Genomic DNA, 21,313 nt, shown 5'->3' with positions numbered 1-21,313 from the left:
TTCTAGAACGAGGTGCCTTGTGCAAAGCCACTGCGACCTCATGCCCCAAACAGCAGCTGATTTAGGTTTTAAAAATACCATTATTGGCGGGGGAAGGGAACAAAACCAACCAAACAAAAAAGCCAAGCCATACAAAACCCTGCGCTGTGGGATTTTCTGGTACTTTGGTTTCTCTGGCGGCCCGTAGGAGGCCCCGGCGCTGCCGCGAGCGCGGCGGCCGCGCAGGCGCAGCGGTGCCGGGGAGGGCGCGGATGGCGGCGGGGCCGGGCGATGCTGCGCTGGCTCGTGGCCGTGCTCAGCCACTCCTGCTTCGTGCCCAGGGCCGCCTCCATGTTCTACGCGGTGCGCAAGGGCCGGCGGACCGGCGTCTACCGCACCTGGTGAGCGAGCGAGGGCCGCGGTGGAGCGGGGAGCCCGCCCGGCCCGGCCTCACCGCTGCCCGCTCTGTTGCAGGGCGGAGTGCCAGGAGCAGGTGAACAAGTTCCCCTCCGCTAGCTTCAAGAAGTTCGCCACCGAGAAGGACGCCTGGACCTTTGTGCGCTCCGGCCTGCCGGGGCCGCAGCAGCAGCCCGAGCCGGCAGGTAGCGCGTCCCGCCGGCCGGCAGGGAGGAGGGAAGGGGGGCGGGCGTCCCGCCGGGGGCTCGGGGCGGGCACGGCGACTGAGCCAGCGCTGCATCTGCTGCCGGAACGCGGGCACCAGCCCCTGCTCATTCCTCTTCACTGGCTCAGCGCCGTGGCCGTAGCCTCCGGACACGGGGATGGATGTGCCAGTGCAGTGGAAGTGTTTCTGTGGGTGTTTGTAGAGCGTTGCTTGCTCTGTGTACGCGCTAAGGTGTAAGGGCCATTGCATGTCTGTTTCCTCTTAGGTTTGACTTAGGATGAAGAATGACTGGAGCTGTCTATTTCTTTTCGATAATAGTTTGGCGGGGGGGGCATGGGGTGTCAGATAACGGACTAACATTGCTAATAGTTGCTAACAACTGTTGTCTTTAGAATCAGTCATTTCAAATAAAATAAAATTTGATTCTGCTGAATTTCCTAACTTCCTTCGTTTCTTTTTGGTTTTTTTTTGGTAGAGGCATTTGCTCCTCCGGCTGTGACACATGAAAATGGTAGCCAGAGAGAGGAACCAGAATTAAATACTATGTGTTGCAGTACATGTAAAAGGCCATATGAACGGTCTACAAATGAAGAACAGATTGCAAAGCGTGTAAAACATGATGAAGTACACTCCGTTTGCTCAATTCCAACAGTCAGTGAAGATAAGTTTTCATATATGGGTGAGGTCTTTGATCATTCCTTTAATTATTTTCATTTGTTTATTCTCTGTGACAAGCAACAAGTGTAACTGTTAGAAAACTTTCAGGGAGGTTTGTATATGGCAGCATTAGGCCCATTATTTCTTTTTGAAATGAAAACATGAACCATGATCTGTTTGTTCACATTGTCTTTCAGTGTAATTTTGATTGGTTTTAACTGGTATGAAAATATAGTTTAATCATAGTGGGGGATTATAGGTGGGATTTTATGTGTGTCTGGGCTGCAGATTGGATGTAGCTTTGAAGTTTTGAAGAAGACATGAACTGGAGTGAAAAGTATAGGACTTGGGGCAGAAGTTCTTGAGGCAAACTGGTTTGCCAGCAGTGAGACTTGTGGTGTTCTGCACTCCTAATTCACATGGCTTCTGCAGTTGCCTTTTGGAAGGGCTCTCTGGGGAGAGAAATTTTGAGGCTTAATATACTGGCAAACACTTCTTTTATCTTAAATAGTCAGTGTTTTTGAAGAAGTGCTGATTTTGATAATTTTTTTGTAGGTGACTTTGCAGTTGTTTATACAGATGGTTGTTGCTCTGGTAATGGACGTAACAGGGCACGTGCTGGAATAGGTGTCTACTGGGGACCAGGCCATCCTTTGTAAGTAGCTCAATGGATTTTTTTTTTTTTTTTAATTATGTATTCTGTTTGGTTCTTATGATTTATAATGCCAGCCTCCTTTTAAAATGAAGCTCTGTTGTTGGGACTCATAATGACAGTATTAGGAGACTGAGTCAGGAGATATTGAGGGGGATAGAGAAAGCAGTCTCTCTGGGAAAAATCAACTGGAAATAATATTCTTGTCTTTATTTTTTTTTTAATGTGTAGCCATTATACACCATTCTGAATACTTGGAATAACTAATTTACTATTTGTTCTTTGGATACAGAAATACCAGTGAAAGACTTCCTGGACGGCAGACTAATCAAAGAGCAGAAATCCATGTAAGTAGCAAATGATCTGAAATGCTTCTCCAGGTTAGACTGCAGCTGCACTTTCAGGCCTATTTCAACTCTGGTTTCCAGAAACTAGTATGGAGCTCTAAGAAAAGTATGCAAAATATTCAGAGTTATGACTTCAAACAAATAGTTATCTTCAAGTTTTACTGGTCTTTATGGGCTTTGAACTAGGTAATTCACCTTGAGAATTTCCAGATGTTACCAAGCACAGCTATTTAAATGCCTTACATTAGAAAAGTCTCACTCTCAATTCTGTATAGATTCTCTTGCATTTTTAATGTGTGTGTTTCAGACCTTAGAGTGAGGATTGCTGAGTATTGGTTGAGAGTCATCTTCTTATGGTGGCAGGATCAGAGTATCATTATCCTTAGATAAATACAACAAATTATTCTAGGCTTCTGACTAACTTCTGTTGACAACAGCAGATTTAGTCTTCTCTTTTCATCTCCTCTTAATTATGGTATTTCTGCTATCCCACACCATGTTTGGAGATGAACCGAAATAGGCAATTGATCTGCTTAAAAAATTCAAAGTTCATTTTAGAGGTGGTGTTGGTGTGCCAGTGGTCAGATTTGTCACTAAAGAGCTTTTCAGTTCTACATCCACACCCAGCCACTTCTCCCTGTAATATTTCAGAGGACTAAAAAAAAACCCCAACCTGTTAAGGCATCTAGACTGTTGGAATTGATATAAGTTCTTCCTCCTCAAAGTTTTGGAGAAAATGCCTTGGTGTTGATAGAGGTTTTGATAGTTAGAAAACAGGTCAGAGAGCTACTTCTTCAGCACAGAGTTGAACATCATAATGTTAAGAGGTTTTGTTTGCTATTGAAACTTAAGTGCCTGCCTCTTTGTCTGAATCATAAAGGTGTCATCTGCAATACACAATTTTGGATCCTCTACACTAAAACATGTTGATAACCATTGGTGGAGAGGTTACAGTAATACTCTGTAGTTCTGTGTTAGCATCAGGTACTTTGTTGGTATCTTAATTCCATGTGGTCAAAACCCTTTCTGAACTGTGGTTGTTTTGAAATGTTCTTAAGGCAGCCTGCAAAGCAATAGAGCAAGCCAAGAGTCAAAATATCAAGAAGTTAATTATCTACACTGATAGCAAGTTTACTATTAATGGTAAGTTAATTATTTTAATTTTCCTCATCCTTAAAGACACTGCATGCTTTTTCATTACATAAGACCCACAGAACATTCTGAATCCTGGGGAGAGGAATATAAGGAAGACAGTGCATAACCTACACTTATGACTGCTTGGGGGAAAACTTCAGAGTATCAGACATTGCCTGCTAGCTGCATCAAATAGAAGTAGAGTCAAAGTGTCTGTTATAGTAAATGCTGACAGAAGTAACACCAGGATTTGTGTCCTGAGGTGTTTAGTGTGACACAAAATCTAGAAAAAATGTTGTTCATATATAGGCTATTAAGGCTGTACTCAGGAAATAACTTGGGAGTTGGTGTGGTAACCTGTAGGGTTTTTGTTGTTTTGCATGTATTGGAGAGGCTGTTTTCAACACACACACCTGTGAAGTACATTCAAGTTCTATTGCTTCCAAGCTTTTAGGCTATCCTGGAAGACTAGCCAGAGATATGTGCTCAGATTAAAAGACTTGGAAAACCTAATTTTATTTTCTATAAGTACGATATGAAGCAGCCAGTAAGACTTAATTTCAGAAAAAAACTTCTTCCTCTTTCCTCAAGATCTTCAGATTTTGTTCCTGTGATAATCTGGAACTGCCTATGTTTTTATTTTTGTTTGTTTGGTTAGGTGGTTGTTTTTCATTTTTTTTTAAACTCAATTTTACAAAGGCAGTACGTGTTTGTTTGTTTCCAGATCACTTTGGAGATTTGATTTTGTGGGGTTTTTTTGAAATAACATTTAACAAAAACTTAGCGCAGCTTATGGTTGAAAATTAAATGTTGCTCTTTTTGTCTCAGTCTCTTTGGTTTTGCTGGCAGTTTCATTTTGCATTTTGGGTCACTGAGGTGTAGGTGCCATGCCATTCTTGTTTAAGCAAAGGTATTTTGTAGATGTGTCTAGAAATTATTATTTAAAAATGCCAAAGAAGGAGGCTTGTAGTTAAGTAGAAGTGGATGTAATTTGGTTTTTGGAGGTTGTGCATGCAAGATTGGAGATTTCCTGTTGGTTCAGGTCATGAAAGCTTTAAGGATGTCTTACATTGTCCACACCAGCACAGATGTTTAAAAAGGAAATAAAAATCCTGACTTAGGGAGTTATATAGAAAATTCCCTGGTGAGCAGTAGGCTTTGCTTACTGTATCATCAAGCAAATCCTTAGCTTCAGTTTATTGAAGTTAATGAGATGCTTTGTGTACAGTGCATATATAAGATTGTAGTCTTTAAATTAAATATCTGTTTGGAAAAACAGATATTTAATTTAATGGTTGGGTAATTCAGGTGATAATGAAAAAATACAATCCTGAAAGACAGCATCAGAGAAGCAAACAAGAATTATCTTGTGTCTCCAGTGTTTTTGCCTGAGACTTTGTACAGAGGTAATGTCTTGTTAAAAAGCTGTTGGCTCTGTCTTGATCCTTGCTGGCTTCTTTAATAGCACTCTTATGGTGATACCCCCTTTGCACAGGTATTACGAGCTGGGTCGACAACTGGAAAACAAATGGCTGGAGAACAAGTTCAGGAGGAAGTGTAATAAATAAAGAAGATTTTGAAAGACTTGATAATCTAGCAAAAGACATAGAAATTCAGTGGGTAAGTTCCTTGTGTTTTATTCTTAATGACATTTTAAATGTGTTTCTGGTAGAACATGGTAAGATTTTAAACATGTTTCTGGTAGAAACTTAAAAGTGTGATCATAATTTGTAGAGCATAGTATTGTACATCCTTAAGTAAAACTGCAAATACAGAGAAGCTGCTTGTTGTATTTAAAGCAAATTAGCAACATAACCTAGATTCATAGAACCAGTATTTCATTTGTTTAAACAAATATTTGTATTTGTTTCCTGTCTCTTATTACTGCTTAGAAAATGCCTGCAATAATTATTTTTAGTTTGTTAGTGCTGTTAGTAGATGCAATTTCTGATCCTGAAATCTAACCTTAGAATATAACTGGTTTTTGTGTCACAGCTTAATTTCTGTATTTGCTTTTCAGAACTATTTAGGATGCTGCTTTGTTGGAGTAACTCATTTACATGAGTGTCTTTAAACTGGGAAAACTAAGTGTGTGTAATCCCAAATAAACCAGCTCTAGTTTTCTGTGCCTTAACTGCATCTCTTCTAAGGAAAATTAGTACGAGAAGGCCTTTAAAATAACAATTTTTAAATTGTTTTGCTCTCCAGTAAGAAGTAAACCAACTTCTATACAGGTATTTCTGGTAAAACGTATTTTTCTGTAACCTCTAATATCAGTGCTTAACGCTTCAGGGAAATATATTCCTTTGCATCTTAAATTTTAGCCTAATTATGGTATAAGACCACTGATTTGAGAAAATGTGTGTACAGTTGACTTTGCAGGTGCTAATGGCATGTTTACGCAGCTTCTGTCTTTACTCTGTAGAGAACAGGATCATGTAGATTTTTAATGTGCAGTTTTTTTGATGGGATTTATTGCAGGTATTCATGTTGCTCTGTGTCACAGAGTTGGTGACTGCAATTTATAGGCTGGTTAGATTTTCTGTAGCTGCTCCTATATTCTATTGAGGAGAAAGCATAAAAATTTAAAGACCCATTAAGTTCAGCTGTTCTTGGGAATATTTTACATAATTAAAAGATACTCCTTTATGCACACTTCTTAAACCTAAATCTCTTAGAAAAGGTTGGACAGATTTTGCTTCAGGTGTAGTGTATGCATAGAGAGTCCTCCACGGGCTGCAGGCACATCTCTGCTCCACAGTGGCCCTCCTGGGCTGTAAGGGGGACAGGCTGACTCACCATGCACCACAGGCTGCAGGGGAATCTCTGCTCAGGTGCTTGGAGCATCTCCTCCTCCATCTCCTCCTTCAGCACTGACTTGGTATCTGCAGAGCTGTTCCTTTCACAGATTCTCACTCTTTTCTCTGGCTGTTGTGCTGCATTTTTACCCTTTCTTAAACATGTTATCAGAGAAGAGCCGTCAGCTTTGTTGATGGGCTGAGCTGTGTCAAACTGTGGGTCCCTTTTGGAGCTGTCTGGATTTGGCTCTCTCTCACGTAGGGGCACTGCCTATGTCTTTTCACAGAACCATACCTACAGCTCCCCATGTGGTACCAAAACCTTGCCATGTAAATCTAATGTCACTTCACACCCACTTCATGCTTATTCCCTCTCTGATCTTGTCAAGTAGCAACCTTGATTTTCTTCCTCACCTTCATACTCTGCCCTTAGTTCTGACAAGGATGGGCTAAGGGTGTAAAGTTTTTTTCAGTTCCTGATTGATGGATGGACAATTAAGACATTTGAAAATTGAGAGGATCTTTAATACCCTCTGTATGTATCCTAAGTGAGTGCAGTAACTGCCAAGGCTTTTAGTGGAATAGAGGACTTTGGCTTTTAGGGAAAGATCAACTCAGTTTAACCGCTGAATGCAGGAAGGTGGGAATTTTGAATTGGAGCTGCTGTCTGCATTTCTTAAAGGATAGGTTAGCTGGTCCTTATGCTTTTCATTAATTCCCATAAAGATGATATCCACAGTTTTACAAGAGTTTCCCTAGAGGAAGAGAAACAATGAAAATCTCTGGGAAGAAAACTTAAGGACTAAATATTAGGTGAGGACCTCTGAGGAGGTGCTCCTGTACTATGAATGACAGAGCATTGCTTTATCAAATTTCATGTATCTACTTTTTTCCTGGTTTCTTCCATGTCTAACACTGCTATATTTTGTCCTGATAGATGCATATTCCTGGTCATGCTGGCTTCCAAGGAAATGAAGAAGCTGATAGACTAGCAAGAGAAGGAGCTTGTAAACCAAAGTGCTGATGGCCTGGGACTAGAGACTGTTGCACTGGGAGGAAAGGGCCTAACAGGACAGCAACAACTTGAACTGCTGTAATTGTTTTGGAGCTGAACTTTGAGCTGTACTTCTTTCTGGCCTGAAGCACTAAATATAATCCAACTTCTGGAAAGGAAAAGCGCACATTTGCTTCTATTACATTTGTTTTACAACTGAGACAATATTTAGTTGATGATACTAAGTATTTGTTTTTTCTCCATCTATTGGAAGGGCTGTGGTCAGTGCTTGTAGCTGTCTTGTGTACTTATGAACTCACCTTAAAAACAGGCTTCTGAAGAAGTAATTTTAAATCAAAGTATTCTGTATTTTCCTCTTAATTAAATAAATTTTCTTTTTTTTTTTTTTTTTTTTTTTTTTTTTTTTTTTTTTGTGCAGAGTTATTTATTGCAGCCAAAAATAGTTGGGGCAGACTTTGGGGTTGCTTGATTTGTTAGGAGGTCACCTAACACAGATGTCCATTGGTCCACTCTGGCATTCTGGTACTGGCAATAACTGCTCTACAGATGGGCTTGTAACACTGACCTGTGTGTGCCTCTCAGTGTCAGCTACAGCACCAGTAGCTTTCTTTTATCATGTTGTTTTGCGGGGTAGCATGACCTAAGAAAAAGCCAGGTCACAAGAAAACTTGAACAATGAATTTTTACTGTTCTCTCTACCTGATTCAGATCCAAGCTCTCTGTCTCTGGCTTCCTGTTTCCATGAAGTAAGTTTTTTTATGCATACTGGTTCTTGTTAGCATTGTTAATTCCTCTTCAGTCTTGTCCCAAAGGTAGTGATTGACATTTCATCTGAAATGGGACTAGAAGATAAGCTTCTCCATACCTTCCAGCTCTAAAGGGTTTGACTTTGTTTTGTCCAGTCAATTATGAGATTAATGAAATGGCTGATGTGCATTTGAATTGGAGAGTAATTACCAGTAATCATCATGGGTTTATTTTCTGTGCAAGTGGTACAGGAAAAGCAAACAGGTTTGTTGTGTTACCTGTGTCAACTTCTCTATATGGTACCACTTTGTACCACTGAATTAGTAGCATTTAAGCTAGAAGTCACTGAAATGTTTTTGGATTTGTTAATTTCTATACAGATGGTTAGAGCTACAGAAGTTTGTTACTTAATAATTCTCATGCATTATAATATATTTCCTGAGGCAAAATGTGAGGTTTTACATATTTAGTCACATGGTTGGAGGAGGAGGAGGAGGAAACTGGCTATCCAGTAGTTAATAGGTCAGTGAGGATTTTTGGTTTTTTCCTCTCATCCATAACTGCACATTGAAGCTCATCTCAGGGTAAGAGAGGGCCGATTGGGCCCCCTCTGCTTCTTTGTATGTACGCACACAATTATTTACTTACTTTAGAAGGTTGGCTGCAAAGAAAAGACCCATCACCCTGATCAGGTATCTAATAACTTGCCTATCTTACATATTATGTTAAACAAGTAAATCCTGTTTACTGTATGGAAATCAGTTTTGTTTTGGGCTTTTGGTTTGTTTTTTTTTCAAGCAGGAGCTTTGAAAAACCTGTAAGATTGTGGTGCGTAAATCATAACAACTGTGTAATACTGAATTTAGGCCACTTGATTACCTGAATCTAATAGGTAGATTATAATAGAAAATCTAATAGGAAAGAGTTTTATATCAATTTCATATGAATATTTATTCTTATTCTGAAAATTCAGGACAGAAGGAAGGCAAGACGAAGGTTACAAGATTAAGGCTAATGAAAGAATGGAAAACAAATAGCATTTCTCAAAAGGACTTAACAGGGGCTCGAGGGCCTGCATAGGATGGCAGATGTTTAAGTCATCTTTTTAGAGAACTGCAACTTTAGGAGAATATTGGCATTTAGCAGCCACAATATTCAGTGCTGGCTGTCCCAAAACACCTACTTGTCCTGTATATGCATTAGCACAGCTTCTGTGGAGTATCTGTTTGATAAACAGTGGTGCTTAAACATAAATACTATACATTAAAGGGATCTGATACCTTTTTATGAGAATTGGAATAGTAGTGGTTGAGATATCTTGGTAAGAAACTGTCTTTATGAAGAAAAATTCTAAGAAGGGATTGTTTCAGTTGTCTGGCCATTCTTATATTGTGCTTAGCTGGCTCTTGGTTTATTTACCCTATAGGATCAGGTAGATACAGAAATGTGGAGGCTGGAGGGGACACACCCCAGGGTCTCTTGTTCACTCCAGCTCGGGGAGGACGCTGAGGATGTAACTTCATGGATGGAGACAACACAAGTTATCTGTGCGAGCATGTCGTACCACTTAATTTCTTGTCTAATTTCTTGTTTTCCATATTGTGGGGTAGCAATGCCGTCCTTTTAAGCCTGAGCCGTAGCAGTAAGTTCCGTCAGAGCATTACAGCGAGGGCCGACACGCTGCAAACACCGTGGCCGTTCACTCGGGTTACCCCGGGGGGCTGGTGCGGCTGAGGAGCCCCGGCCTGTCTCACGGGGACTCTCGGCTCTCAGCCTGGAGCCGTTTCCTCAAACGAAAGCTCCGCACCGCACCGCGTTCAGTGTGTTTGGAGCGGCCCATGGCGCCCCTGCATCGCTCTGCCCCAGGCCGCGGGGCGGGCCCGTCCCGCTCGCTGCCGGGCCTGGAGCCGCTCCGGGGCGGGACGCGCTGGCAGCCCGGCCCGGCCCCGCGCACACTGTGGCGGCAGGATGGTGGAGGCCTGGTACATGGACGAGTCCCAGGAGGACCAGCGGGCGCCGCACCGGCAGCGGCCCAACCGCGCTGTCAGCCTAGAGCAGCTGCGCCGCCTCGGCGTGGTGTACCGCAGGGTACGGCGGGGGTGGTACCGCGGTTTGCGGCGGGGGGTGCCGAGGGTACGGCAGGGCTGATACCGCAGGGTACGGCGGGGGTGATGGCGGGGAGTCCCAGGGGTACGGCAGGGGTGACACCGCAGGGTACGGTGGGGAGCCGCGGGCCGGGCTGAGCCGCGCGGGGAGCACCGGGCCGGGCCGGGCCGCCGCAGAGGGGAGGCAGCGGGCGCGGGCCGGGTGCAGGCACCCCGCGTCCTTGTGGCAGCTCCCCGTGCAGCGGCCGACCCGCCCCGGCAGTGCCGGCACCTCGGGATTCCCACGAGTGCCTCAGTTCCGCCTTCAGCAATGGCGTCCGAATAATTTATTTTTTTTTTCCCCTCTGCCTATTTTTTTAGCTGGATGCTGATAACTATGAGACTGACCCATGCTTGAAAGAGATTCGGAGAGCAGAAAATTATTCTTGGATGGATATAGTGACCATACATAAAGACAAGCTTCCAAATTATGAGGAAAAGGTACTCGTAACTTGGCTCTCAGTGCGGGTTTCCGCGCCGGCCAGCGTGTGACACCAGCACAGCCCAGCGGGACACGGGGATGAGGCTTCCACGTCTAAAATACATCCTGTACCGAAGTCCTGAACGTTAAAAAGAACCTTTGATATAATTTTGAAGATAGTAGAGGTCTTTTGCTTCTGTAGATTGCCTTCAGAGGTTTTGAGGATCATTTCCATCATTGTAATTTGAAAACTAAGATTCCTACCGGGAGAGTTCTGCCAATGCTGACCTGTCCTCAGAGAACCTGTGTGGGATGAAGGCAAGCGGCTGCCAGCTGGGCCTGGGCTTTGAAGGCTTTTACATCCTAATGGCTGCTTGCATAATGTGTCTTTTTTAAGTGAGTGTTAACCCCATGGAATTGGAGGGATACATTCTTTGTACAAGATATTTTAACTTGGGGAACTCGTACCTTGACAATTTCATAGCAGCTCAATGCTGTTCAGGTGAGCCTCCTAGAAGGAGCTTTCTCATCCCAGCCTCCAGGTGCTGCTGGCTGCTGCTCTGACTTGAGGACAGCAAACCAATGACACTTCTATGTTTTTATTAAATTTCCATTTGCCAGTTTGTTTTAAGCCCATTGTGTTCTAATGGTTTTGTTTTGGTGAGAAGGTGAATTAGGTACTAACTCATTAGGTAGATAGCCTGTTTAGGCTCTATCTAACAGGAAGATGGGCCATTCTTTACAAGATGTAGGGACTTCTGCTCATCCTGCTGTGCTGGATCACTTCTGGCTCAAGGACATTGGCAGAAGTGTGGCTAAATATCATCCAGACCTGAGCAGGCAGGGATGGTACCTGGCACTGCCCTGCTCACTGTGCACTAAACCTCCCAGGCCTCCATTAATTGAACTTTTAAAAGGTGTTTTGTATTCTGTGCATGTATGAAGAATTCAACATTCCAAAAAAAAGAGAATGTTGCTGCCGCTGTCTTGGCCAAGAGAGCCTGGAGCTGGGTCTCACTGTGTGTGGGCAGGCATGACACACTGTTTACATCAGATTGCTATAGATGAGCTGTGTTTGGCAGTAACTGCATTTTCACAGATAGTAGTAGTACCCTGTGCAGCTAATTCAGCTCTGCATGAGTGTAAAAGAGAGGGGATAATCTGTGTCTTTGTTTTGGTTCTGTATATTGGAGGGGAAAAAAGCACAAAATGATCCAACTGAGCGAGCGGAAGGACCAAATCCTGCAGTGGGAAGTTTTACCCATCTCTCTTTCAAATGGGTGTAAGCATCACTGTTATTCAGAGGGTGGTTATGTACAGCTAGAGCTGCTGTTTCTTGTCAGAGGAATTCCTGCCCTCCAAAGGAAATGTAGAAGCCTGCTTAGATGTGTCTGGAGACAGGGGCTGGCTGGCTGGCTTGGCCATCTTGCCCATGTTGGTCTCCTCTGTTAGTTAAAACAGTTACCCTTTGAAAGCCTTTCTCAGCTTCTCTGTGTTTCTGCCAGTTTTCTTTGCAGCTTTCCTATGTTCAGTAGTTTTCTGAAATATTTGCTCTTCCTAGATAAAAACATTTTATGAAGAACATTTACACCTTGATGATGAAATTCGCTACATCTTGGAGGGATCTGGCTATTTTGATGTTCGAGACAAGGATGACAAATGGATTCGGATTTCCATGGAAAAAGGAGACATGATAACCCTCCCTGCTGGCATATATCACCGATTTACACTGGATGAGAACGTATGTTGTTGTAGATTACCATAAATTTTGATGACAAATCCATGTGAATGTATATCACATTAGTAACTACATGCCCTGAGACTTGCAATTCATTAGCAAAACATGTTAAATATGAAGGAGGAGGATGAAAAATATTAAATAATTCACAGCATCTGAACCTTTCATCTCCAGGTCACAAGTTCAGCCTCTCCTTCTCAGCTGTAACAGTAACTCATTGCCACGTGATACCTGTGGCTTATCAAGCCTTGGGCTGTCCCTCCCACAGTTCTCCCAGCTGTCTGAGGTGGAGAAGGTGTGGATGGATCATTCTGTATTGCCTTGTTGTGTATTTTTGTGGGGATAGAAGAGCATGTCTGTATCCAGCAGTGACATTTTTCACAAGTGTGAAATTCACCTTTGGAGGAAGAAGGATTTAAGGGTCCAGAGCCTACTTAAAACTATTGTATGCTTAACTGGATGCTGGCTTCACAGGTGGTGTCCTCCTTTGGAAAGATATTTTTGTCAGTGGGAGTGTGAGATTGGCACTTACAGTCCTGGTCTGTGTTTCTCTTCTTGTGGGCTCTTACAGAGGTGTTTGTAACCTCAGCATTACCCCTGCAAAATGGGGAAATGCTCTGTCCTGTGTGGTGAAGTTGTATCTCTGGTGAAGGGAATGGTTTTGAGAGTGGTTTTGTTTTGAATCAGCTGTCCAGAGAGCAGTGTTCATACACGAAAAAAGGGAGATGCTGCTTTAGTGAAAAACCCGACTTTTCCTATCTGCATCTTGAGATCCATAGCAAATAAGCTGCATTTACTATTCTCAGGCTTTTTCTTTACATAAATAAACTGTCAGGGGTTATGGTTGAGTCCCCAAGAAGTCTTAAGTGTTTGTTCACTTCAGGAGCTTTAGTGTAGAAGTGCTGTCTTCAAAGTAAAATCTTTAGGTGCTTCTAGACCCTGGCATTTTGAAGCTAAGTTCTTGTGGTACCTAACTTTATTCTTACCATTGCCAAACCTGGGTGTAAGATAATCATCTGTTTGTGTTTAACAGAATAGGTAGGGTCTAAATCTATAGCATAGTGGACAGAAGAGTAGAGTTCCCCTAACCCCATGGTTGGAGTACCTCTGCAGGATGTAAAATCCCATTTTCTACTGCCACAGTTCTACCTTGCACTGGGCATATTTTTGGTTAGCTGATGTTAGAGGCTGTTGGTTTTCCTTTTGGAATCTGGAGACTTTTCACTTCCTGTAAGCTTTATTTTTTGGGTAGTTTATGCACTTCCCATTCAGTTCTTATGGCTGTGACTGTGACACTTCTGATATTCCCCAAAAGCATTGTGTAAGCATCTTGGGTAATTGGGTTCTGCTGTTTAACTAAGCAAATAGGATTTAAATGCTGCACTGCTGAGTATTGTGGATCCAGTGCAAAAGGTTTACATAAGACGGGAGGGTTTTGGTTTCTTTGACACAGGGAGAAGTCCTGCTTCTGCCTGAACTGGAGGCACTGATCATGACACAGTGTATCACTGCGTAGGGGCCAGAGCCTTCCACTGCGGCAGGGGGAGCAGGAGCAGCAGAACAGTGCTATAGTTTTCTGGAATGTGTGAAGCTTTCAGTCCATCATGAAATAGTTTCAAAAATTTCTGCAGAAGTGCAAGTGGAACCTTAACTTTGGAATGAAGATCCCTTGAAAAGGAGCTCTTAAATGATGTGTCACTTCTTGTTCTTTGGCAGAATTACGTGAAGGCAATGAGGCTGTTTGTTGGAGAGCCCGTCTGGACTGCGTACAACAGGCCGGCTGACGATTTTCCTGCCCGGAAACAGTACATGAAGTTTTTGGCTGAAGAAGCACATAATGGTGTCTGAGACCTGACAGGGGGAACATCCCGAAGCCCCGTGAGAATAAATGTGCCTTGTTGATTTTTCACTGATTAAACTTGCATTTACATAGCAAATTGGAATCACAGAATCATGGAAAAAATTAGATTGAAAGGTCATTTGGAGGTCATTTAGTCCAACTCTGTGCATTACTATGCCAGTTTTAAATCTAGACCATGTTGCTCAAGACCCTGATGTTCGGAAACCTCTGGTGATAGAGGTTGCACAGCGTGTCTGGGTGTTGGCTCCAGCACTTAGCTGCTCCCATGGCCAAGCATTTGTTCTTCATGGCCAACTCCCTGGTTGCAGTTGTCTATTGCTCTTTCACTGCATGTCTGAGGAGAGTCTGGCTCTGTCTTCTTCACAGTCCCTGCTCTGGAAACTGTAGTTGGGTCTCTTCTGAGCCTTCTCCTCTCCAGGCTGCACAGACCAGTGTCCTTGGCTGGGCTCCCTTCTGCTAACTAAGATGTTCAACATGTCTTGCCCCAGTTCTGGTCACTGAGGGATGTCACTTGTAACCACCTGATAGTTAAGTTTGAACCACAGACTGTTTTGAGCCCAGTGGACCCACGTTCTTTATCCAGCCAGTAGTTTGTAACCTCAGTCAGGCTACAAGGCTGCTGTGGGACACTGTAGTGAAAGCCTTGCTGGAGTCAAGGTGAATGGCACCTATGGTGTCCCCTCTGCTGCAGAGCCATTGCTCCTGGCAGTCGGCATCAAGCAGAATGTGCCCTTGGTGAATTGGCATTGACTGTTGCTCCTCATCACTTCCTCATCCTGGTATTTCTTGTGCCCGGAATACCTTCCATAATGGCTTATTCTGTAACATTCCTGGGGACTGAAGCAGGGCTGAGCAGCCTGCAGTTCCCCAGATGTTCTTTCGTGCCTTTGTGAAGGTGGCAGTATTATTTGCCTTTTTCAGCTCAAAAAGGTTTTCCTGATCTCTGTGACCTTTCAAAGATGCCAGCAGCCTTGCAGTGACATTAGTTGCATTTACAGTTGCTCAGGAATCCACTTTCTAACCTTTTTTTTTTCCTTGGTATTTCTGGCAGGTAGAATTGTGAGAGGTGGGCTACATTAATATTCATTTTGCTCAGAATCCATGCTAATGAACTATGTAGGATTCTGGTTTTAATTAAAGAAAAGAAACTCTCCTTCATTCTTGTCTAAAAATGTTCATAAGATAAATTTGCATAATCGACATTTTAGTATGCAGCTTTCCAAGTTCTGCCCTGGTACATAAAACTGTGGTTTTCTCAGTAAAATGTAGCAAATTTGTTCTTGTGTGTTCTTAATAAAATTACTTTGATCTAGGTATGTTGATTTTTTATTGGTTTGGGGTTTTTTTATTCTTTGTGCTGACATTTAGGATCCAGTAAACAACAGTGTTACTATAATTATTAATCAGCTTTTATTCCTTGTGCTGGCATTGATGTGTTCTGTAACATGGGACAAATCACTCACTGTGCCTCAGTTTCTTGAACTGTGAGAGGGAGAAGAGTAGGCTTAGGCACACTAGGCTGGTTTTCAGTAAATGCCTTGTGTTTGCAGAGGACATGGAGCTCCTCAGCAATGGGCACCGGAGCGTTTTGCTCTTCTCAGTGATGAATTATGTCAGCTGGGTAGATGTACTGCTTGCTCCAGCTCTCAGTGGATGATGAGCTGACTGCAGCCTGTGTACTGATTTCAGCCAGATATAATACATCCTCCTGGCTTGCAGCCTCCTAAATAAACAACTCTAGAAGGAGGTTGGAATGGCCCTACCTGGGTCTTCCCAATGTAGCAGAAGATGGATAATTGAACTTTTCCACTGTTCTTTCCAATGCGTGTGTACACAGCCCTTCTTTAGTCAGTAACAGTGTTTTTCTCACTTGGTAGCAGCATTACTGTTAACCATTCCTGGGTGTTTTATTTCTTAAAATGTTTCTGAAAGTGAAGTTGCAATTTTGAAGTGAAATTGTACTGAACTTACAAGTTGGAAAGGGTGAAGAAAAAAGTGGTGTTTCCTGGGGTTGGGTTGCAAGCTAGATGAGATGTGGGGACACCAGTGACCCTTCAGTCTGCCAGTGTGGGCTCAGTTTATGGGAGGGGTGCAGACACAATCCACACTTGCAAAATTGAAACTCATCCAGCTCTCCATACAGCCAGGACGCTTTTGTGCTGTGGTCCATAAGCCTGTCTGAAAAATTGGTGTTACAAGCAAATAGGAAGTTTAGCCACCGTCAGACACACATGGGGGAGGCTGTCCTGTGACATATGCCTTGTTGGCTCAGGGATTTGTGTGCCACTTGTCTACAGGGAGGTCTTGAATGTCCTCTTGTACAGCACTCTGGGGCTTCCTGATCCCAGAACAAACTTTGGGGATTTTTCAAGGTACAGCTACAGGAATAAATGACAGTTATTGCCTGCAGCAGATTTTATTCCTTTGATTTATATGCCACAGAAAATTTGGTTTCTGAATGTAAAGTAAAACGACTGCTTTCTCCTGGTGCTGGTATCCCATCGAATTCATCCCCCTTCTAAGCTTTTGTTTCTTTTTTTTAATCAGAAGTGAAGGTGAGACTGTTCCTTCCTCCCATGGGCCTTTCTGTTTTTCTCTCTCTCTCTGCAAAAGGAGAGGTGGGGCAGCAGCACAGGCCCTCAGAACCCCCACTTACAGAGCAGACAGCCCCAACAGGCTGGGGGAGCAACCAAGGAGAGAGAGCAGGTAATGCATTCTTTGGAGAGATTTACAGCTAGGAGCAGTGGTGAGGGATGGACAGTAAAGCAGCTGCCCGCAGCAATTGCTTTCAGCAGCTCGCTGATGTAGGATGTGACCTGGGGAGCAGGACTGAACCACCTTGTTTTGTTGCCTCTCTGGAGGAATATATACACCCAGTACAGCTCCCATCTCCTGGCTGTCAAAATAACACACGATCACCTCACTGGAGATCGTTCATCATTTTCATAGCACAATGCATTCTGCTGCTGAGAGGTGGCAGGGGCTGTGGGGGTCTGACTGTCAACACTTTGGAGTCCATGCCCTTTAGAGCTATAGGTGTCTTTGAAAGGGTGAAAGCTTTGCACTCTGAAAGTGGTTTTTGTCAGCCAGGAAAAAAGCAATTCGGGGCCGGTATAAAGATTCCACACCTGCAAAGAGGTTATGTGGGAAATTACAGTGGGAGGAAACAGCTGGGCAGAAAAAAAATGTTAATAGAAAACATTCTAGAAAGCAGAGAGATGGGAAGGAGAATATGCCATTCCTTCAGATGAAAAATGCAGTTTATTTTCATTGTGGTTTTTGGGTTTTTTTTTCTTTCTTCCCTCTGCCCACCCCTACCCACCACCCCCCCCCACAAAAAAAAAAGCAAAATTAAATTGATTTTTGGTCCAAAAACATGGCTCTGTTTTACCACAGCCAGTGGAAAACCTTGGTATATTGATGTAGTATGAAAATTCATGGAAGCAGTTTCAGCAACATCATATTGGCAGCATTAACTCAGGCACGGGAAATATTTCAGCTCCTCCAGGATTAGAGTTTAAAAAAAATAGGATCAATGGTACTGAATCGAGATGTTTAAAGACAGCTTTTTTGGTACTTATGTATTATTTTCTGCTTCAATCCAAACTTTCCCAAAGTGGCATATACCCCATTTTCTCATGAACATCTTGAGAGAGCTTTTCTAAAGGGGTCTCTGCAAACTGTGGATGGACAGTAGGATTTTTAATAATTTAGGTGGGCAAACTGGTGTCTGTGCTCCCTTGTTATTTGCCTTGGGGCAAGTGTCTGTGGCTGGATTTTTAATGAAAAGACATTTCATGGCCAGTTGGTAGTTAAATAGTAATATTCACTTGGGTGGGGTCTAAAAATAGGTGAAGGGAAGTGCTGGGGGCGGTGAGTGTCCTGCCCTGGGCTGCCTGGGGGCAGGGGCTGTGCTGCTCCCTGCAGCTGTGGGAGCTGGTAGCTGCCTGTCCTGGCTGCTGAACTTGGCAAGAATAAAACTTCATGTACTCAGAGCATCGGGTCCTGCTGGCAGAACAGGCACCTCCTGCCAGGTTTCTGATTCCAGGACTTCACTTGAACTAGGAACTTAGGAGAAGGGACAGTTTCCTGACAAAGGCAGTCATTTAATGTCAGCTGGCAAACACCTGCGCACATAAGGCTGAGATGAAAGCTGAGCACTTCTTTGAAGAATATTTCTTTGTAGCCAAATTGTGGATTTAGATATTTGGCCAAGCCGTAGACCTGACTTTTGCTGTGCTTGAAAATGACATCATTTGTTTGGGAGTCTCGCCTGGAAAAACGATAGAAATTCTCAGATTCCCTCCCTCCCCCCCAAATAGGGGAGGAAGTCTGAGAATAGAGTCACTGACAGTTGTCTTCCATTTCCTGAAGCTAAATAAACATATAAACTCATTGGGGGCATGAATTGGTGTAACAATTTAAATATTCCTAGCTCAAAGGTGCAGATTTCATCTGATTTACTGCATTCATTGTGATTTTACAGCTCGATTCCCAAAACATTTTGTGTGGTTTCAAAATGGTAATACTCTGCTATACCTGCAGTTTGAAAAACATATTTTGTGCAACTGAGTCACTAGCTCTCATTATTTATTAACTGTATAAGTACCCAGATAAGGCAAAGAAGAAAAATTGCACAAAACCTAAATGCTTAGGGAAATATTCAACAGTTGAAGGACTGTGAATCTCTTTCAATTCTGGCCTCCCCTGCTGCAGTTCTCTCTGGGATACCTGCATTAATTTTGTTTAATTCTCTATGCTGTTTCTCAGAGTACCAATTAAAAACTGTTGTGCCTGTCAATATTAGCTGGTAGAAAATTGGGCTGGGTATGGTTTGTGATTGCCTTTGGTCACAGACACAGCCCAGAGCAGCCAAGCTGAGCTCTGGGCTCTGGTTTCCCCTGTGATCATAGGCATTTGAGCTGGGAGAATTTGATTTGGGTCTGCCCTCAGGCTTATTTCTTTTCCCAAATGATTCAGGCAGCTTAAAGCTGACCTGCTGTTCGTGGGAAGGAGGTGAGCTGTCCTTGGTGAAGCTGTAACAAAACAAAGTGGTGGCTGGGTTTTGCACAGGCTGCAGCCCCAGCCCTGGGTGGGGGCTCAGTCCTGCTGCCTGCCACTGGAGTGTGCCCCAGAATTTGATGTACTTGCTCACGCATTGTATTGAAAATAGTGTTTTGCCTTTTTTTTTTTTTTTGGGGGGGGGGAATCGTTGTGGGTTTTTTCTCTTCTAATAAACAGCTCTAGTTCGGCATCTCTTTACTTCATTTTTTTCAATTTAGTACTGACAGTCTTGACAGTTTTTCAAAGCCAAAGAGGAACCTTCTCCCCCCTTCCATCCTTGCCTCAAAAAAGTAAAATCCAATTTTTTCCCCTCTTTGTGGATAAATTATAAGCCATTATTGCTGCCTTTTGGGTGAATTCATTTTAATGACTCTCATACATAATAAACATGCAGATGACTGCCCAAATCTAGGACAGAAAATCTATGTGTCGATCCAGAACAGCTTGGAAAGGCAGAGCCTAAGTCCTCTTCCCCATCCACACCTTTCTTGTCCTAAGAGCAGGGTTGTGACCATCTCTCACACCTATTGAAGACGAGAATCTTTAAATTTGTAATCCCTAGACTGGCTGAGAGAACTAAGTGGGAAAGCAGCTTTCTGCTACCATTTCCTGAAGGTTAGTTCTGGGACTTGTTTGCATCCAGCACTACAGAACTGCTGTTCAAATGCCAGAAAGTCTGTGCAGTTTCCTACATTGTAAGGTACCTCACTGGTAAGGTAACTCCTTCCTCAATGTTTAATTAAGTGGGTAGAAAGGAGGATGGAAGAAGTGGATGGCATTTCCTTTGAACTCTTATAGGTGGGAGCTACTGGATAAACTTACTTTAATTTCCATGGCCTCTGCTCATGACAGTAGCGTTATAGGTTGCTACCTCAGCAACCTCAGAGAAGTTGACCCTGCCTGCTGTGGTTCTGCCTGTCTGAAATACATTTACATCTGTATTTGATGCTTCAGTCCCATTTTGCCATTTTTGCTTGGTTGCAAGTTGAAGCAGCAAGGGAATGTGTGTTTCTCACTGCAGCTGCTGATGGCAGTACCGCACATCCTGCACTCCTCTTTCAGACAGCTCCAGCACTTGTGGTTAATTAAGCACATCAGCTGACATACAAATGAGAGAGACAAACTTAGCTGTGCATAAAGATCATACCCTGCTTATCCCCCTCTCTGACTGGATTTGCAAAACACCTGCAGCAAAGGCTTCACAGAGGAGCTGTCTGTGTACCTCTTATAGGCCTACAGTGCAGAAGGCCCAGCAGCCTACCCAGGCAGCATGGCAATGCCCAGCACATCGTTGTGTTGACAGCCTCAGGATGAAGATGTATCTGAAGAGGGTGCTAGCTGGCTAGGTGAGTTCTTCCACCAGGTCAGTGAGCTCATCTAGACTGTGCAGAGCGCTCCTGCTGACATGGATAGGGTAGGTGAAGGAATGACCATCCTTTCCAGTACACTGGCTGAAGTCCATTGTGGAGTTTTAGGCATGTCTGCACATGCCTTTGGGGAACACTTGATGTGTCCAGTCTGAAAACTGAGGCACCAGGAAAACATCAGTGACCAGCTGGTGAGGGGATGCCATTATCACCTGAACTGAAGTTAGATATTAGAAATGCCAGAGAGATGCTCAAGTTCTTTTGAGGATCAGAGTCTTTGTGCATAATGCAATTATCTGAATGTCTGAAGTACAGCTCTTCTCCTCTTTTAATAAAAGTGGGAATTTAAATGCAAAACTTCTGCTAAGGCACATTAAGCTTTAAGATTTGAATACAACAATCAGCAAATTCAGGCTCTGCTTTCCCCAGCTTTTCTCACTTAGCCAGATGACATACACATGCTGTGTTTTAGAACTGAGCTCTGCCCTCCTTTACACCAGGAACCCTCATTAAATTCAGCTGAATTCGTTGAATTTAACAGGATTACCTGGTGTAATTAATGTTTTGAGGACAAAGTTTGTCCTTAGCTTTAATGTTCTAACATCATTTAGAGCATTCAAATGTGTAACAGGCAGAATTTAGGGAAGTGAAACACTTAACTTGTATGTATGTTACATCCAAACCATAAAGTGACATTGAGTCTTACCTGCATTTCATAAACAGTTAACAATTTGCATACATCCAGCAGTGATAATATGCCTTTGCAT

General features: G+C 43.2%; 2 protein-coding genes across 3 annotated transcripts; both read left to right on the top strand.

Moving 5' to 3' along the window:
* Positions 1 to 217: 217 nt before the first annotated feature.
* On the top strand, positions 218 to 7,900 carry RNASEH1 (ribonuclease H1). 2 transcript variants are annotated; one of them, XR_009485948.1, is made up of 9 exons: positions 218 to 380; positions 454 to 581; positions 1,077 to 1,280; positions 1,814 to 1,913; positions 2,203 to 2,257; positions 3,316 to 3,400; positions 4,887 to 5,011; positions 5,412 to 5,625; positions 7,127 to 7,900. XR_009485948.1 is itself a non-coding variant. In XM_059842831.1 (8 exons), exons 1-8 carry the CDS (start codon positions 271 to 273, stop codon positions 7,211 to 7,213), a joined length of 894 nt encoding a protein of 297 aa, XP_059698814.1. In that variant the 5' UTR covers positions 219 to 270; the 3' UTR covers positions 7,214 to 7,900. The 2 variants fall into 2 exon arrangements, 1 of the variants encoding a protein (XP_059698814.1); XM_059842831.1 differs by lacking the exon at positions 5,412 to 5,625 and having other exon boundaries at positions 219 to 380.
* A 1,970-nt stretch (positions 7,901 to 9,870) lies between these two features.
* Positions 9,871 to 15,431, top strand: ADI1 (acireductone dioxygenase 1). Its single transcript, XM_059842832.1, has 4 exons — positions 9,871 to 10,039; positions 10,417 to 10,536; positions 12,078 to 12,257; positions 13,971 to 15,431. The coding sequence occupies exons 1-4, from the start codon at positions 9,920 to 9,922 to the stop codon at positions 14,100 to 14,102; spliced, it is 552 nt and encodes a 183-aa protein (XP_059698815.1). The 5' UTR covers positions 9,871 to 9,919; the 3' UTR covers positions 14,103 to 15,431.
* Positions 15,432 to 21,313: the final 5,882 nt, after the last annotated feature.

The sequence above is a fragment of the Haemorhous mexicanus genome, chromosome 3, assembly GCF_027477595.1.
Source record: "Haemorhous mexicanus isolate bHaeMex1 chromosome 3, bHaeMex1.pri, whole genome shotgun sequence".
Lineage (NCBI taxonomy): Eukaryota > Metazoa > Chordata > Aves > Passeriformes > Fringillidae > Haemorhous > Haemorhous mexicanus.
This window is presented reverse-complemented; position numbering and strand designations above follow the sequence as displayed.

What these genes read in the sequence shown, in the direction of transcription:
- RNASEH1 (XM_059842831.1), top strand. Translation starts at nt 271, where the DNA reads ATGCTGCGCTGGCTCGTGGCCGTGCTCAGCCACTCCTGCTTCGTGCCC. An exon ending in TGGGGACCAGGCCATCCTTT is followed by an intron (nt 1,914 to 2,202) that starts GTAAGTAGCTCA and finishes CTTTGGATACAG; the next exon opens with AAATACCAGTGAAAGACTTC. An exon ending in TAGCAAGTTTACTATTAATG is followed by an intron (nt 3,401 to 4,886) that starts GTAAGTTAATTA and finishes CCCTTTGCACAG; the next exon opens with GTATTACGAGCTGGGTCGAC.
- ADI1 (XM_059842832.1), top strand. Translation starts at nt 9,920, where the DNA reads ATGGTGGAGGCCTGGTACATGGACGAGTCCCAGGAGGACCAGCGGGCG. An exon ending in TCGGCGTGGTGTACCGCAGG is followed by an intron (nt 10,040 to 10,416) that starts GTACGGCGGGGG and finishes CTATTTTTTTAG; the next exon opens with CTGGATGCTGATAACTATGA. An exon ending in TTCCAAATTATGAGGAAAAG is followed by an intron (nt 10,537 to 12,077) that starts GTACTCGTAACT and finishes TGCTCTTCCTAG; the next exon opens with ATAAAAACATTTTATGAAGA.